Below are 16,530 nucleotides of genomic sequence, written 5' to 3' on the forward strand. Positions count from 1 at the left end.
CAGTGTTTAACCTTGAGTCCCTGCAGCAGTGGGTTTCTTTTTCAGAGACCAAATAACTTTGCAACCAACACTTTGTTTATGCAGTTATTCCTGTAAAACGGCAACAAAACCTGAACCTGAAGTTAGTTTTTCACCCATTTAAAGTTAGAGAGTGGATTTTTAGTCAACTTTCTGTCCTCATTTTGGTCCTGTGTAGGTGTTTAAAATCCTTAAATTCACCAGATCTTCAGTCTTTATGCAAACAATGCTTTATGATTCCCTCTTATATACAGAAACTGGATTCATTTCTCCTGTCAGTTAACTTTATTGATAAAATTGGATGGTTAATCCGGCTGCTTCATCATCTGACAGTCTGTGAGAAAGAAAGGGATTATTTTACCTTCCCACAAGACCAGACAAAACCCCAGAATAACGCTGCGGCGATGATCTCTGTGCCATCTGTCAACAAACGCTGCTGCACACAATGGTTTGCTGCCGCAGCCTCCGCTTTAAACTCAAAGCTCTTGAAAGCTAATCTCCTCTTTTGAAGCCTGCTGGTTCAGCTAAATAGTGATGAATAGCTTCGATGCTGATTGGCTGCATTCATTACTGAAGTCCCCCTCTTATCCGAACATCTCTTGTACTGTAAACTGGGCAAAACATTTACCTATAATGTGACCCAGATGTGATCCTTCTGGATAAATTGTCACATCTGACGAATCCGGGGTAAAGTCAGATTTATCTTACATTTCTTTAACCAACTTCCTCATTAACCAAAACTTTTGGACTATTGCGGATTCCAAATCTGCCTGTGCAACTCTGTTTTATAACCTTTAATAGCACGCTACCTTCTTATTGCTTTAAGTGATGATGGTGGTGGCATTTAAAATGGTTATGGTCTCAAAGTCGGCCTTAACTTTACTCCATGTTCCCCGTGGTGGTGGTTTTATGTTAGCGGAGTTCAGAAAAGCTAACTGACAAATATTCCCACCATCCCAGTCCAACCCCTGCCTAACGGCGGCTACCAGCCTTACAACCCAGCTGCAGTGACTTACAACGACGACCAAGGAGAGGAAGACGAGGAGGAAGAGGAGGAGGAGGGAGAGGAAGAGCAGGACCCCTATTACCGTGGTTACCCCCCTCAGTACTACCCCCAACAGCCCTCACAACAACGTGGTTACCGCTCGAGCCCATCCCACTCCGAGGACACGGAGGTGCGGTCGCCGGGCGTTGCCAGGAGGTTTGCGCGCAACGTCGCCGCGTGAGAGAGGAGGAGGACTTTAAGAGGAAGGACGGACTCACCTGAAGTGCTTGAGCCCCCCTCAACACACAGAGCAAAAAAAATCAAACACTTAAATGCACACACACACCGTCCAACGTCTAGAACTGTGGTGAGAGCCCCCCTCCCCCTCCCATCCAGTGGTTTGCTCCCCCTGGTGAAACAATGTAAATAGCTCTGTAAAAGGGGGGGTCCGAAAAGTGCCTGATCTATGTAAGCATCGTCCCGTGGTAATGTAAAAGGTAAGACCTGTTCCGTCTCAGCTGATTTCAGGACTAAACCCTTCTTCTTTTTGTGTGACGCTGCATGTCCCCTGTGAGCCAAACATCAAGAGTAACTGGACACGTGCTTCTTGTTTTGGTTGTCTGTAACTTGCTAGATTATTTTACAACTCAAATGGAGGACGCTGAGATGGCAACAGTTGTACAGGCTGCTTTTTATAAGGTTGAATCACGATTTCCAGATTCCATGCTGTCTTTATTTCAACGTGTTGAGGAATATTGAAATGCTTCTTTATACCATCCATTATTGGAGTTAATCCCATGAAATGCTGGTAGAAGCATCATTTCTGTGACGTTTAGTGTTACTTTAACACTGTGGAACACAATTAAATGTTTAACTTTTTCAAGTTATCTGTAATCACAGAATATATGGCTACCACCACATTTCCTTCTTAAAGATGGACGGTCTGTTTTGGGTTCTTATTGTTATACTTGGTAAAGTACGTGGTAAATTCAGAAGAGGAATCTGTGTCTTGTGTTGCCGCCCCAGTTTCATCTGTTTATTGTTCTTATGCAATGCCAGGCCTGCTCACTGTGGAAGCTGTTTGCTCACTGGGTGACCTCTGACCTCCTGCTGGCATGAGACCTGGATCCAGTTATTACTTAAAACAGTCTGCTGCCTCGGTGGAACCAAGGCAGCGGTTCCCCCCCCCCCTCTAATGAAAGAGCTGTGAGCGGACCTGCTCTGTTTTACATTTGAACTGTGCAACCTGAACAGCTTCAAAGAGGAATGTGTCTCGTCTGGTCTCATCACCACGCCCCTGAATACAACATGAACTTATTTATTTTATATTTTGTTTGCTTTTATAACCAATAAATCTGTAATGAGACTATGAAAGGTGTTTCAGGTCATTTCACTTTTAACTAGATGTTACAACAACTTCAAAAGAACAGGTTGATTCAATTGTTTATTACATTATTTTTCAACTCACTAACTTTCACAACACACTGACAAGACAAGGGGACTCTGGATTTTCTGACTACAGTAAAGATATTCACCTGAAACCACACTGATGGCCTGAATGATGTTAATTAACATATTAATTGGTTTCCCGGTGAACCCACAAAGCTCCAAAAGGCGGGACAACAGATGTCATCTTTTTTTAGCCAGATCTGATCAGTTCATGGTTGCGTAATCAGAGCAAACCCCACAGAATCTTATTTTCTCTGATCAAAGCTGAGCTGCACGGGGAAGTTTCCTGATGATTCAGGTCGGCTGTGGAGGGAATACGACTGACAGTGGGGGGTATTGTTGTGTATCGAGGAGCACAGAGTCTCTGGCATCGTGGTTAAGACTTGAGTGATGTTGAAGTCAAGTCTTATTGCCAGTACTGTTTCCTGGACTTCCCCACATTTAATCCAAACAGAAAAAAGCAGTTTTGTGTTTTAGAACAGATAACATCTCGGAGCAAATCCTATTAAAAATGCCTTTGATTTTAAGTATCATAACGAGAAATGTAATCGAGAATGCTTTTGCTTTCAGGGTTGAGTTAATGTGAAACTGAAGTCTCCTCAGCCTTGGTCACGTCGGGCACCCTGGATCTCATTTCATCTTGTAGTTTTCAGGTCTGTGGAGAAAAGAGAAGACAACACATTAGTATGGAGAGGCATAAAAGTCTGGGAAAATAACTGATTACAAGGAAAAACATGGAGAGAAAGTGACACATGAGAAATCATGCAGATCTTATCAGGATTTTTTTATTTCAAAATGAGCCCAGACACAGCAACCTCTTTTTGTGTTTTTCTCCCTTTAATTTTGAGCAGCGACTGCAGCAGACAGATATCAGGGCATGCTGTATTAGTTTTGATACAAAGCAAGACAAAAACGTTATCAATGCAAAAGCTCTGCTATCAACTATACTGTGTGTATGCTGTTGGTGTTCTGAGTCTCACTGTGTGTGTGTGTGTGTGTGTGTGTGTGTGTGTGTGTGTGTGTGTGTGTGTGTGTGTGTGTGTATAATCTATTTATTCTGCTCCAAGGTTTTTCTGAGAGAATATTAACTGTGTTTAATAAAGGGTAACGATTGAATCGCCCTCGATGACCTCACCCCCCCCCCCTTCACTGACACACACACATATTTGATCAGTGAAATGAATAAGACGGAATGTGAGTGAATTTTAACTAAGCTACGGCCCATCCCTTAAATAAACCAGGATTAGCTTGACCTTGGCTACCACGCGGCGACAGGCCTGAACACAAGCTCTGATTGGCTGAGGAGATTGGACCAGTAAACAATAAGAAGTGGCTCATTTATCACCGCGCACACACACCCTGACAGCCGAATGTGATTCAGACGTGCTGTATGCGTCTGTATAGAACACACACCCCGACACACACAGAGAGGACAGTAACTGAATGAAAACTTTTTGGGAAAATAGATTCAGCGTTTCTATATATTCTACCAAATGTGTGTTTTGTTTAAATGTGTTATAAATGGAGATGGATGGTTTATTACATACAAATTATTGAAATGCTTTAATGGTTACAGGTTCAGTCCCTATAAAACATTATATTGACTCTATAGCCCCCTCAGTACAGTGAAGGCAAAATAGATATCTCATTCAACAGCAGATTCTTTTTGTGAAATAATCTACAAAACATGCTGTCTAGTTTAAATGAGACTATTTCTACACTAAAAAAAAGGTTATGGGACATCATTTCCTGAACATCGTGTTGCTTTTATACCTTTGTCATTTATTACTAGTATCATAAAAATCCCTACATTTATAAGATGGAGGCAGAGGGCTAAAGATTTCCACCAAAAGAAAACCGATCTGCATGGCTGGATATGTTTCGGGATGATACAATTGTGTTTTATAAAAAATGTGGGTAAACTGAATCTCTAATGAGTTGACACATAATGCAGTCCTAATATCCTGGGAGTCATCCTGTCCTTGTGGAAATCATTTCATGCAAATTGTGTATCAAACACAATGCAAAAACAACTACGCGAATGGTATGTACATCACATTATGGACAACATAATGAAACGCATAAAAGTTGCATGAGCGTGTTGTTAACGGGGTAGTTACTGTGTGAAATAGAAACATAAACCTCCTGGAGACTCAGTATTGACTGCAGTGAAGTTGGTGTTAGTATATATTAGACTGCAGTGAAGTTGGTGTTAGTATATATTAGACTGCTGTGAAGCTAAAAGTTTAGCTACGATGTAAAACCCTTTCTTTTTTACACTTTGTATACGAGTTTACCAGCAGATACAATCTCTAAGCAGTTAAACCAAAGACAACCAGAGGACTTGGGTGTTGAACCTCCCCCTCTGTGGGTGAGGAGGACTCACCCTGACTGAGTTAAAGAGCTAGGAGTGCACGGCAGGCGTCAGAGTGAGAGCTCTCCGTTAACCTGTCGGAGAGATGTTCACTGTGGGTGAAGCCAAAGCAACACAACGACACTATCAGCAAACCACGGGTCACAGTGTCAGCCTAATCTCCAGCCAGAAAACACTCTACTCAAAAAGCTATGAATATGATTACACCAAATACCAGGCGCTCCCTCACACCCTGCAGAGGTCACACAGGAAGTGGTGAAAACAGCTGACGTTCCTCACATGGGCTCCTGACATTTTAACTTTTATGTTCAGATGTTTGCCACTACAATAGGCCAGGAGAAAACAGACATATATAAGATACAAAGTCTGTAAAACAATACATCTGCTGATAAATCTACAGAGGCCGGTTGTGTTGCATTGTCCTCCAATGTTATTATTTAAAAGCATAAAGTCTCTCTCCTCTGTGCACCCTGTCCACACTGACAGCTAGGGCTGCTCAATTAATCGTATTTTAATAGCAATTGCGATTATCGCCTGCAACGATTACGAAAACAACGTAATCGAAATAAAACAATTATCTTTTTATTATTACTTTCTTTTTTTTCTTTTTTTAAATACATTTTTTTTTTTTTGGTTTTTCAGTTGAATTCAACTTAAAGTTCAGGGTAATCAACTGTTAAAAACAGACCGTTCCCCTTTTTTTTCTCCAATAAATTGATGTTTTCAAAGTAAATGGATAATCGTTTTTAATAATCGTGACATCAATTATTGACCAAAATAATCGAGATTATGATTGTTGCCATAATCGAGCAGCCCTACTGACAGCTCTCTGTAGGCTGACAATCATTCAGACTGCATCCATCTGGTCAAAAAGTGGGTCTGCAAGTGTTCTAATTGGATCTAAACATATGTTGCGTAGAAGTAAAAAATGCAGAACTGCAGAAGCTCCGGCATCGTTCACTGCTGAAGGTCTGAGCAGAGAATAGGCGTATTTCCCTTAACTCATTGACATAAAGACTGTGCTGAGCTGGGTAATGGTCAGTGACACACCACCTACTGCTGGTGCTATCACCTTCTGCACTCAGTTTGAACAACCTGCATTTATTTTGAATTTGAGTCTCTAAAAACGTTATTCGTTTATTAGACAGCATGACTAAATTAAATATTCTAAATTATTAAACAAATACTTTATGACAACTACTGTACACTAAGGCAGGGTGGTTTACACAAACAAACAAAACAATGTGACACCAGACCAACATCGCCTCCTGCTGGCTGTCTCATCAGCACACAAAAAATGAATGGATTTGTAAATAATTTTTGTGCGAGGAGAAAAAGTTATAAAGCAAATAAAAACCATATAAAAGGAAGAAGTTAAAGGTTAGAATCACCATTAATGTTAAGATTTGTTTTAAAGTTCAATCAATTCAGTTTTTGTTTGACTGTTTTTACTCGTATATAAAGTTAGAAAGAATTCATTAGATCCTTGTAGGAATGTTTAACATTTCAGACACCAAAATGTCTTTAAAAGGATTGGGGATTAAGGGGGGTCACTGTTGAATGTCCTTTGAAGGTTTCTGTGTGTAATACAGTAAATACAATCTCCTCGTATCCGTTTTACCGCTTATACTGTATGTCGTGTCTGCATCTAAGCTGGCGTCAGTGTGTTTGAGAACCGTCTGTATGTGTTTGTACGTACGGGGTCCACAGCCGGGGGAAGGCGTCGATCTCCTCCTGCGTGAACTCGTTGAGCTGCTTGGGGATCTCTCTGGGCTGCGGCAGCTCCTCCGTCAGGTTGGCCAGGATGTCGTCTGGCAGCTCCTGGTGAGGGGCGCACGAAAGAGGAGGACGTTAAAAATCAAATGTGAGCAGGATAAGAAACTCAAGGATGAAAGAAGGAAATAAGACAAATAGTTGAAAGAGGCTGACAAGAAGGTAACGTTTTTTTGTTTCCAAAATACTTGAAGCCACTGTACAGTCTTCTTCACTTCACTTATTCTTCTATATGAGATGGCAGATATTCACGAAGGCTCAGGAAGCCCATCTGCTCGTCATTAGGGATGCACACTGCACAACATCAACTTTGACGTTGGATATTAAGTCAGGACCAAAATAAAATGACAGGTATCTGACTTCCTTCAACAAACACCTCGTGTATTACATTACAATTCAACAATCAATCAGATGTTCTTCCAACGCCTGGAGTTAATGATGTTCTCTGGCATGGATACACATTGCATCCATTTAATATTTGGGCAGGCTGTCCAGGTCAATTAACAGACAGTCAAGTACTTCTTTGTTTCAATTCATTTCAAAAGGCAGACATTTTGGAGAAAACTGAAAACAGCTTCCTGCTGCTAATGGAAATAATCTTAGTGACAGCTTTAGGAGCCAAATAAAACAGTAAAGCTGAGACAATTTAGTTCTAGAAAATCAATAATACTGTCTTTAACCTAGCAAAACAATTATTGTAAACTAAGTATTCATTTTAAAGTTCATTTATATTATATATAAAGATGACCTGGATTAAAAAAGGATTCATTCTTTTGCAAAATGATAGTAGGGCCCCCTCCCTTTCTGACAGTCTTTCTTAAGCCAGGCTGTTTGAGGCGTGAGGTTACGTTCTGAAGACTCATCATCAGTTGGAGAGATTTGGGGAAGCTGTACTCACGTCGTCAGGAAAGATGTGTAGCCTCTGCATCATGGTGCGACGGTGCAGATTCTTTGGCAGCATGCCGTAAACCGATAACTTCATAATCTAGTAAGAGGAAAGATAGTGAAAACGTTAACATACAATCAGCTTACAGTTTCCCTTCTTTAAACGATGCATCTATGGCAGCCACTAATGTTTCTCAGTGTGAGGCAGGATGCCCAAATGTAAATTCGTCTTGGAGAGTAACTGGACTGAGACGTTGGACAAAAACATTCTAGAGAGATGTTGGATAGTGAGCTGTGCTGACAAATCCTGCATCCGTCCAACACTATTTCTCCTCTTCTCCCGCCAAAGCTCATTCTAACTAAACCACCATCCGGACACACTCCTGTGGTCACTGGCTGGACCACAAGCTGCAACAAGAGAGCCGACTGCAGAGTAAATGACTCATGGTTTTCCTAAACTACAGATTGAAACCAGTACAGGTCATTCAATTTGGTTTAGTGTTGACATGAGCAATTTCACAGTATTTTAATCAGCTGCACAAAGCCGCACAAAATGATCTGCAAACCCTTTGTTTATGGCTTTCATTCAGCCCTGTTGCTATACTGCGCACTGTGGAGCTCAGTGTCCAGGTTCAAACCCTTTTGTTCTTCTGATTAGTCTGAATGAATTAAAATTTAAAAAAGTGTGCAAACCAGAGCCCACGATGGGATGTCAATCACAATATTAACCAACACTTTAGAAACATTAATCCAGTTTAAATGACATTAGCCTTGTTAACAAATCAAACACCAAAACCAACAATGTGTTCATCAAACTGGCATTTATAACCGAGTTACGGATCCTATCTGTGGCACAAAACCCCGAGACTATCAGTGCTATCATGGGTGTACATCTTTCAAACAGGTCACAAATATGTATATTTATTATATAAAAAAAGGCAAAGAATTTCCTACACTGTTACTCCAACAGGAGTGCATTTGTTCGGGACTATTCTCTCGTGTGGATTTAATAAACGTGTTGTTCTTGTGAGTATTTACAGCATACGGTGTATGTGGGATCTATTTAAACAAACGAAATCTACAGTGTCCATGTTTATCATTATGCAGGAACAGGATATAATAAAATACAACATATAGTTTTAAGAGAACTATGGCACGTAAAAATAAGCTATTATGAGGCTTTGGTTACACAAGAAATACTCCTTAGTGGATACATCTATTGGTAGTTTGGATCTTTTCATTGGATTTGTTGATAATAAAATAAACTTTATTGCCAGTCATCCTTTAGGCAACATTTATCTTTCTATCTATGTTTTGGAACACAGTTGCGTTTACCGGTGGTTCGTTAAGCACAGAATGAAGGTCACATTCAGGTCTGAATGTAATAATCACTGTGTAACTGTGAAACCATGAATATGCAACACAACTCAAACCCCAGGAGTTATCCTTGAACTGACACTCTTGTACTGAGTTTGAGAAAGCACCCACCACCACCGCAGTAAACCCACCGCTGTGTAATCCCAGTTCACTATATCTCACATTAATATTCACAATCAGCCCATATGAGGGAAGGGATAAATGTCACCCCACCAAACGCCTGCCTCTTCACAGCATGTGGCAGACAAAGACATGACACTAATCTCCATGTGGGGGAAATTCACAGACTGATATAAAGGGGTCTACGGTTAAATTATACAGTTTATAAGAAACATTATGGTTTAAGAATGGGGGCACCAAAATATATCTGCAATTTAAGAATGATCTTGAAATAACAATAAAAATGGAGAATATTGACTGAAGACTCTTACAGCTTTTGGGTCTTTGTGGTGCATCTGGGCGGCTGTGAGCTGTTTGAATCCACCCGGATATCTTTAGAGAGAAAGACAAGCTCAGTCAGTCCTTGTACTGGATCATATAAAACCTTTGAGCTTTAACATTCTCAATATTTCCTGGTTAACAGCCTTGAGATATATAGATTGATGAATATATTAAAGATAAATCAGTTTTTTTAATCATGAAGGACATGTTTCATAGTGACGGTGAACAATAGACTACTAAGACTGAGAAATGCTGGTTCATAGGCATTGAAGAACAAAGCAAAATTGTAAACACATAAGATAAAGAGACGGGAAAAGTGAAATATCATATATGAGCTAGTATGCACTTACCCTGTATGTGATGAGTAGACTTTCTGCTCCCATTTGTTCCCAGAGAAAGCTATTTGTTTGCTGTTCATTACTACAATATGGTCACCACAGTCACCTACAAAAGAGTTTTATTCCAGGGTTATCTTTATGATGAAAATTATAAAAATACATATTTGACAATAGTTTAAACAGAAATTATAATGATAATGTTTTTTAGACCAACAAAAAGTAATCTGAAAATGTCCCTTGATTAAATATAAGTAATAAGGAACAAAACATGTTTTATTAGGGTTGTCCTCTACTGCCATCGTGTGGCCGTTTCATACAGAAACATGAAAGAAAGGATGGGATTTGGGGACATGTTGAACGTGCAGCAGTTTATACAAGGCGTTAGGGTAATATTAAGGTCATACAGTTACTCTTGACTGTATATGTGTGTGTTTTACAGATGGACTCCTACTCACTCATTGCATGGTAGATAGGCTTGTGTTTTCCCTGTAATCTGATAGCACACATGGTCGCTATCTTCCCAGGAGGCTGCATCCTGGCATCGATCAGGAACCAGGAACGAGCAAAGGTGGCCCATTGCTGACAGAAAAACATGAACAAATAATTAAATTATTGTTAAACAAGTGAGAAGAACTGTGAAAGAGGGGGATATACAATTAAAAAGAATGATGGCTGAATTCAATTTCTTTAACTTCAAGGCCCTGCATGCTAGCCCACTGCCATGGATAATATTGATTAAGAGTGTGTGTGTCTGTGTCAATCAAGTCTGAAATGGTTTGTTATGGAAGTTTACATTCCTTATTTGTTTATTGACTTTATTTCTTTCATTTCATCACCAACGTTAATATAACTTGAAGGCTCAAAGTTGTTAATAAGAAAGATCTGATTTATAAGTAGCCAAAGGACAATGATGTAAACGTAATGTGAAAAATAACAGGGGCTGAACCAGAGATAATATTGGCTATAAATGTTTATGCAAACACTAACGTTAGGATAAAACATAATTTCACTTTTGTGTATTTATCTAACTGCTGAGGGCAGTCCGCAAGTTTGACTATTATTTAAAAACATCCACCAAAGAAATGAAATCACACATACCGGCTAGCTAGTTAGCAACGTGCGTTAGCTATCAGCATAACATTGACCTAAACGAACATAACGATCAAACTGTGAGACAAGGTAAGATCGTGTAATGTTTAATGTGTACGGTTACCTGGGCAGATCTCGAAAAACTTGACATTTCGATTAAACGTGCAGCATATCCTCAAAACATTTGACCCTCAGCGTGAACGGGGGTGCGTCAACTAATTTATCTCGGTTGAAACAGCATGTGAGACAGGTTCAACTCGTGAAGCAATATGAGCCATCATTTCATGACTACGCCTATTTATATTGTAATTTAGTATTAAAGACAACCTTTAAATATATCCTCGAGGATACTTATTGAAAATCACAGAAGTTTTAAGTTACCGGTTTTCTAATTTAAATGTACGTGATTTTATGTTTCTACCCGGTGATATTTTTGAGTCGCACACCAACGTAGTTCCTCCACTTCCTTTCCACGACAGAAAGAACGCGGGGGAATTTGACAGTCACCGACTATTGCTACACAAAGTTAGATACGTGTTGTCTTGTTTTGTACATATCTTTATTTCTTGAAGGGCTTTATTCGTTCAGTTATTATCGCTCTAACCTGTCGTCTGACCGGAAATGAGGACTTTAGAGGAGGTTCAGGCCACTCTGCAGATCGCCAAGCTGCAGGAGGAAGAGCTGCAGAAAACAATTCACTGTCTCTCTTTCGGGGAAAACGTTTCCTCTGCAGACTACTGCCTCTTGGAGCTGGACGACACCCTGTGCAAACTCATAGAAGCAGGGGAAAGGTAAAGTATTCGTAAAATAATAAGCCCATGAAGCCTGTTTAAAACCTGGTGAGAACAGACCGTCTGTAAACTACTCTCCAGAGGTGGGAGGAGTACTCAGATCTTGTACTTGAGTAAAAGTAGAAGTACCAGAGGGTAGGAATACTCTGTTACAAGTGAAAGTCCTGCATTCCAAATGTTACTCAAGTAAAACTACAAAAGTATAAGCATCAAAATATACTTAAAGTACCAAAAGAAAGTACTTATTATGCAGATTGCTCCATTTCAGAATAAAATATATACTACATTTTGATTATAATTTATAATTATTGATGCATTAATGTGTTTATCACAGCTGGTAAAGGTGCAGCTAGTTTTAATGACTTTGTATACTGCAGGGTATGTGAATTTACTCCAGGTGTTACTAAAGTTTGATTTAAGTTTTGATTATATTTCACATCATTAATCAAAATCTGCAAAGTAACTAAAGGTATTAAATAAATGTAGTCGAGTAAAAGTACACTCTTTACCTCTAAATTGTAGTGGAGTAGAAAAACAAAGTAGCTCAAAATTGAAATACTCAAATAATCTGAAAGTATCTCGAAATTGTACTTGAGTAAATGTACTTAGTTACTTCCCACCTCTGCTACTCTCTTCCCTTTCTTTCTTTTTGCTTGTGTAACTCAAATGATCACTGTGGTTAATATAATACAAAATAATGAACAGTGTTGTGGCGCAAGATGCATGAACATGATGGATGAATACATATGAAACCTAACAATTCTTATTTTTTTCTTCAGTTTAGTGATAAGAGGGGATACGGATGAACATGCAGTGCTCTGTACAAAAGACAGGACCTATGATCTTAAAATCGCCGACACATCCAACATGCTGATGTTTGTACCAGACTGCCGAACACCAGACCAACTCACTAACAGTCAGGAAAACTCTCACATTGTGCACACTCAGGTATGGAAAGGACACTGAATGGTTCCGGCCTGGTATACTGTGACACCTGCACAAACCCCACTGTGTATATGTGCAATTATGACCCAACAACTCTAAGAAAAGTATACTTCTGTTGTAGATCTGGGGATTTAGTAACAGCTACTGGGAGCTGAGGAAGCAGCGGCCTAAGCTGAAGAAACTGAAGAAGGTCTTAATGGAGAATCCTTACGAAGGACCTGCTTTAGGGGGGAAGGAGGAGGACACCGAAAACAGGGTAAAACATATTCTACAATGAAGTCATTCAATCAAATATCCTGTCAGACTGTGAGAATATACATATAGGACTTATCAGATCATTAAGGATTTCTAGCCATATTTTTAAAAATCTTGAGTATTCTATCTTTTTTAATGTAATTGTAGCCTTTAGTAAGTGTGTGTTCCTCTGTTACCAGTACACAATGGAGGATCTGTTGGAGAGCATCCAGGCCAGTGAAGAGGAGCTGAAGACCAGTTTAGAAGCCGTCCACGCCTGTCAGATAGATGGTAAACGGGGACATTTCTTTATAAAAATTACACATGTAGTAGTTGTTAAAGTTGTGTTTGCTGCAAAGCCACAAATAGGTGCCACATTGCTTTCAAAGTAGTTCTCCTGGGAGGTCCAGTGCAATAAATATGCTTTTATTTATACAAATTCTTTACTTGTAGCATTGCGTACTTATATCAATAACAAACCGAAGAACTACCAGATGTTGAGAGAGTGTCTTTATCCTCTTCTAGGTTACTGGCGGATGCTGGACTTTGACTACGAGATGAAGCTGCTCGGTCATGTGACCCAGCTGGTAGATTCTGAGTCCTGGGCCTTCAACAGGGTTCCCCTGCAGACCTGTCTGGAAGAGTTAGCTCCACTGGAGCCCAAGTAAGTTAACATCTGTGGGTGTTATGCTCAAGCAACAGCAAATAAAACCATTGGCAGTTTTGAGTGGTGTTGATAAGGCTTAGGGGATGAGAAATGGGGTTAAACTAACTTTCTGAGCATCTAATATAAGGCTGGATGGGTCTTATATTAGATGCTCAGCTAGGTTCCAATAACTCCTCTTATCTCTTTCGCAGACAGATGATCGAGCACTGTTTGAACTGCTATGGAAACCGCTATTCTGAAAACGGTAAAGTAAAATAAATCAACGGAGACTCAACTGAAAAACCTTCAGTTTGAATTACAGTCAGTTTGTAACTACCCATACTTACATTCCTGTATCCTCCTCCTTCTTTATAGATGACGTTTTGTATGCCCTGGATGAGGATAAAGTATGTCGGGGCATGGCGCTGATGCTGCTGCAGAACGCCGTGAAGTTCAACCTGAGGGAGTTTCAGGAAGTCTGGCAGCAGAGCGTCCCAGAGGGCATGAGCACGAGACTGGACCAGCTAAAGGTAAACCTGTACCCTTATATACTTATTGTAAGAGAAAAGATGGTTATTTCCACACATAAGACGCATATTACTCCCAAAAATAGAACTTAATTCTAAATGTCAAATAACTAAAGTAGGAACATTGTATAGGAATGGCTTCACCAGCACTTGTATAACCCTTTTTCTTTCCAGCCAGTTTACATTGCATTCCATTTTATCTGTGGTTTCGGTTTCCATGGTCATCTGACATGAGCACAGTGCTGACTATGTTGTACATTTTCCAGAGCGTGGCCCTGGTGGACCGTAGCTCCCGCCCAGAGACCATCAACCTGCTGCGGGTGGAGGATCTCTCCGAGGACACGCTGGAGCGCTTCAACCAGCTCTTCACACTCCGAGAGAAATGGACAGAAGACGACATCACACCATACATAAAGTAGGTGTTATCCATATAGGACAATATTATAACCCTAAATAAAAGTAAAAGAACAACCATAATGTTTTCTGCTTTACATTTATGTAAATTGTAGGTACAAAAATGGGTCTTGTGAACATTGGGGCAGAAACAAATCACATCATTTATTTCTTTAGATATCTGATAGATTATAACATGTAACGCTTCTCCTTGTTCAGGGACCTGTGTGGAGAGAAGCAGAGCACCGGAGCGCTCCTCACCAAACACGCTCGCTCCTCCATGCAGAACGGGATCAAGGTCTTCAACTCCAGGAGGCCTGTAGCTACATGATCTCATGTCAATTAATGCAAATCATTTTGTAAATGAATGCAGTTATGTTTGTTGCCTTGGTAACGTTTGTATTTGTCAAAAACATTTTACTAATAATTGTTCTTTTTTAAATGCCTTGGTAGCAATGTCAATAATTAAACAGCAGTTTAACAAGTTGCATGTCAAGTGTACGAAAAATTAAAATAAACTGTTAAAATGTGTGTTGTGTGTATATATACAAAATAAAAAAATCCTAGTTTTGGCAAATATTTTCCCTTTCTTTGTATTGTTGTTAATAAACCCTTGTTGGACAAACGAGGAATGGAATAAAAAAAACATGAAGTTACAAGACGCCATGCTAGAGGCTGTCCACCAGGTGGTGGCATACGCTGATAAATTCTTCATAAGCACCACAGGCTGACATCCAGTTGGGTTGTTGGTTGTGTTCTGAATTCAAATGAACATAATTAGTAGGAGAGAACAATATATTGTCACAGAATCGCACGCACAAATGTAAATTTTACAAACTAAACAATCTCAGAAAATACTTAACTGAAAAAATTGTCTTCAAATATCCACAAAGAGCACAATTGTTGAGTTGTTCATTTACCTTTTTTTCCCATCTTTGCCATTCCTGTGAGCTGTTAAGGAACTGGTCATATTTAAATTCTCGGTTCAAATCAAATCAATGGATTCTACATTTCCATGCTCCATGACCTGGATATTGTAACTATTCATTCAGCAAGACTTATCTTTTGGATTTAAAAAAGGAGACTAAAATTAACCTAAGCATATGTTGTTATACAGACTGGATCATATGGGTGAATGATGGCTGTAGGCTGCATTTTTGGAATAAAACAGGTTAAACACCAATATCACATCAGCTTGAATGTTCACTGTCACATCACAGCTGCTGTGAAACAAACAGAAAGCTGCATCTCTTTATTGTAATGCTTTAAATACAGAGGTAAATGAGAAAGAACAGTGACCTGAGATGAGAATATGATACATTTGAAAAAACATTTTTTCGGTCAATATTAATATAGATTCTAGAGATCATTAAAGAAAACCTGACTTTATTTATATTTGTTTTGTATGCTCTATCAGATGTCTGTTTCGTGTTAATGCGTTCATTTGGTTTTCTTTAAATTGTGTCGGCGGTGCATATGTGACTCAGTGTGTTAAACATTCACAGACTGTGTGTTTCTTCACTAAAATAACTGTCTGTGTGAATCAGTGTTACTGGCATACGAGGAGGAAGAGACCAGCAGAAACGGGTTAAAAGTTACACAGCTTTGTTTCTACACAGACACAGACACACACACACACACACACACATCTGGGGTTTTCAAAAATGACTTGATCTGCACTAGTTGGCTGACTCACACTGATATCACAGTGCTGACTTATCAGTTCACCGGGTGGAGAGATCCCAGCTGTGTGTGTGTGTGTGTGTGTGTGTGTGTGTGTGTGTGTGTGTGTGTGTGTGTGTGTGTGTGTGTGTGTGTGTGTGTGTGTGTGTGTGTGTGTGTGTGTGTGTGTGTGTGTGTGTGTTTTGTATATGTTGCAATGGTGAACATGGCGCCCACACAATGATGTATAACTTGACTTCCTCTCCTCCTTTGTACACCCTTACACGCCCAACCGCCCTCTCAGGTCACCGGATCAACTGCTCCTGAACGTGCCCAGAACCAAGTCAAAGTGGAGAGGGGACCGTTGCCTCTCTGTAGCGGCTACCACACTGTGGAACGATCTGCCCATTCATATCAGACAGGCCTCCACACTGTCTGCTCTTAAATCGCTTCTTAAAACCCACCTCTTCTCCTTAGCGTATTAACATCTTTTAGAGTGTTGCTTTTAAATTGTCTATTGTTTTTACTTGTACTTGTGTTATGGTGTGTGAGCTGTGCTGTGTTATTTTTTGTATGTTTTGTTTTGTTTATTTGACTGTGCAG

The 16,530-nt window shown here is 39.8% G+C and overlaps 2 protein-coding genes across 2 annotated transcripts; one reads left to right on the forward strand and one right to left on the reverse strand.

The window, feature by feature from the left end:
* Positions 1-2,434: 2,434 nt before the first annotated feature.
* Positions 2,435-10,969, reverse strand: mrpl13 (mitochondrial ribosomal protein L13). The gene is made up of 7 exons (XM_034128031.1): positions 10,854-10,969; positions 10,096-10,219; positions 9,653-9,746; positions 9,293-9,353; positions 7,498-7,584; positions 6,526-6,647; positions 2,435-3,107 (listed from the first exon to the last, which is right to left on the reverse strand). Exons 1-7 carry the CDS (start codon positions 10,878-10,880, stop codon positions 3,083-3,085), a joined length of 540 nt encoding a protein of 179 aa, XP_033983922.1. The 5' UTR covers positions 10,881-10,969; the 3' UTR covers positions 2,435-3,082.
* A 214-nt stretch (positions 10,970-11,183) lies between these two features.
* On the forward strand, positions 11,184-15,050 carry dscc1 (DNA replication and sister chromatid cohesion 1). Its single transcript, XM_034127759.1, has 9 exons — positions 11,184-11,520; positions 12,300-12,468; positions 12,587-12,721; positions 12,900-12,990; positions 13,225-13,363; positions 13,558-13,610; positions 13,721-13,875; positions 14,139-14,287; positions 14,485-15,050. Exons 1-9 carry the CDS (start codon positions 11,351-11,353, stop codon positions 14,594-14,596), a joined length of 1,173 nt encoding a protein of 390 aa, XP_033983650.1. The 5' UTR covers positions 11,184-11,350; the 3' UTR covers positions 14,597-15,050.
* The last annotated feature ends 1,480 nt before the right edge of the window (positions 15,051-16,530 follow it).

Source organism: Trematomus bernacchii, unplaced genomic scaffold (genome assembly GCF_902827165.1).
Source record: "Trematomus bernacchii unplaced genomic scaffold, fTreBer1.1, whole genome shotgun sequence".
Taxonomy (NCBI): Eukaryota; Metazoa; Chordata; class Actinopteri; order Perciformes; family Nototheniidae; genus Trematomus; species Trematomus bernacchii.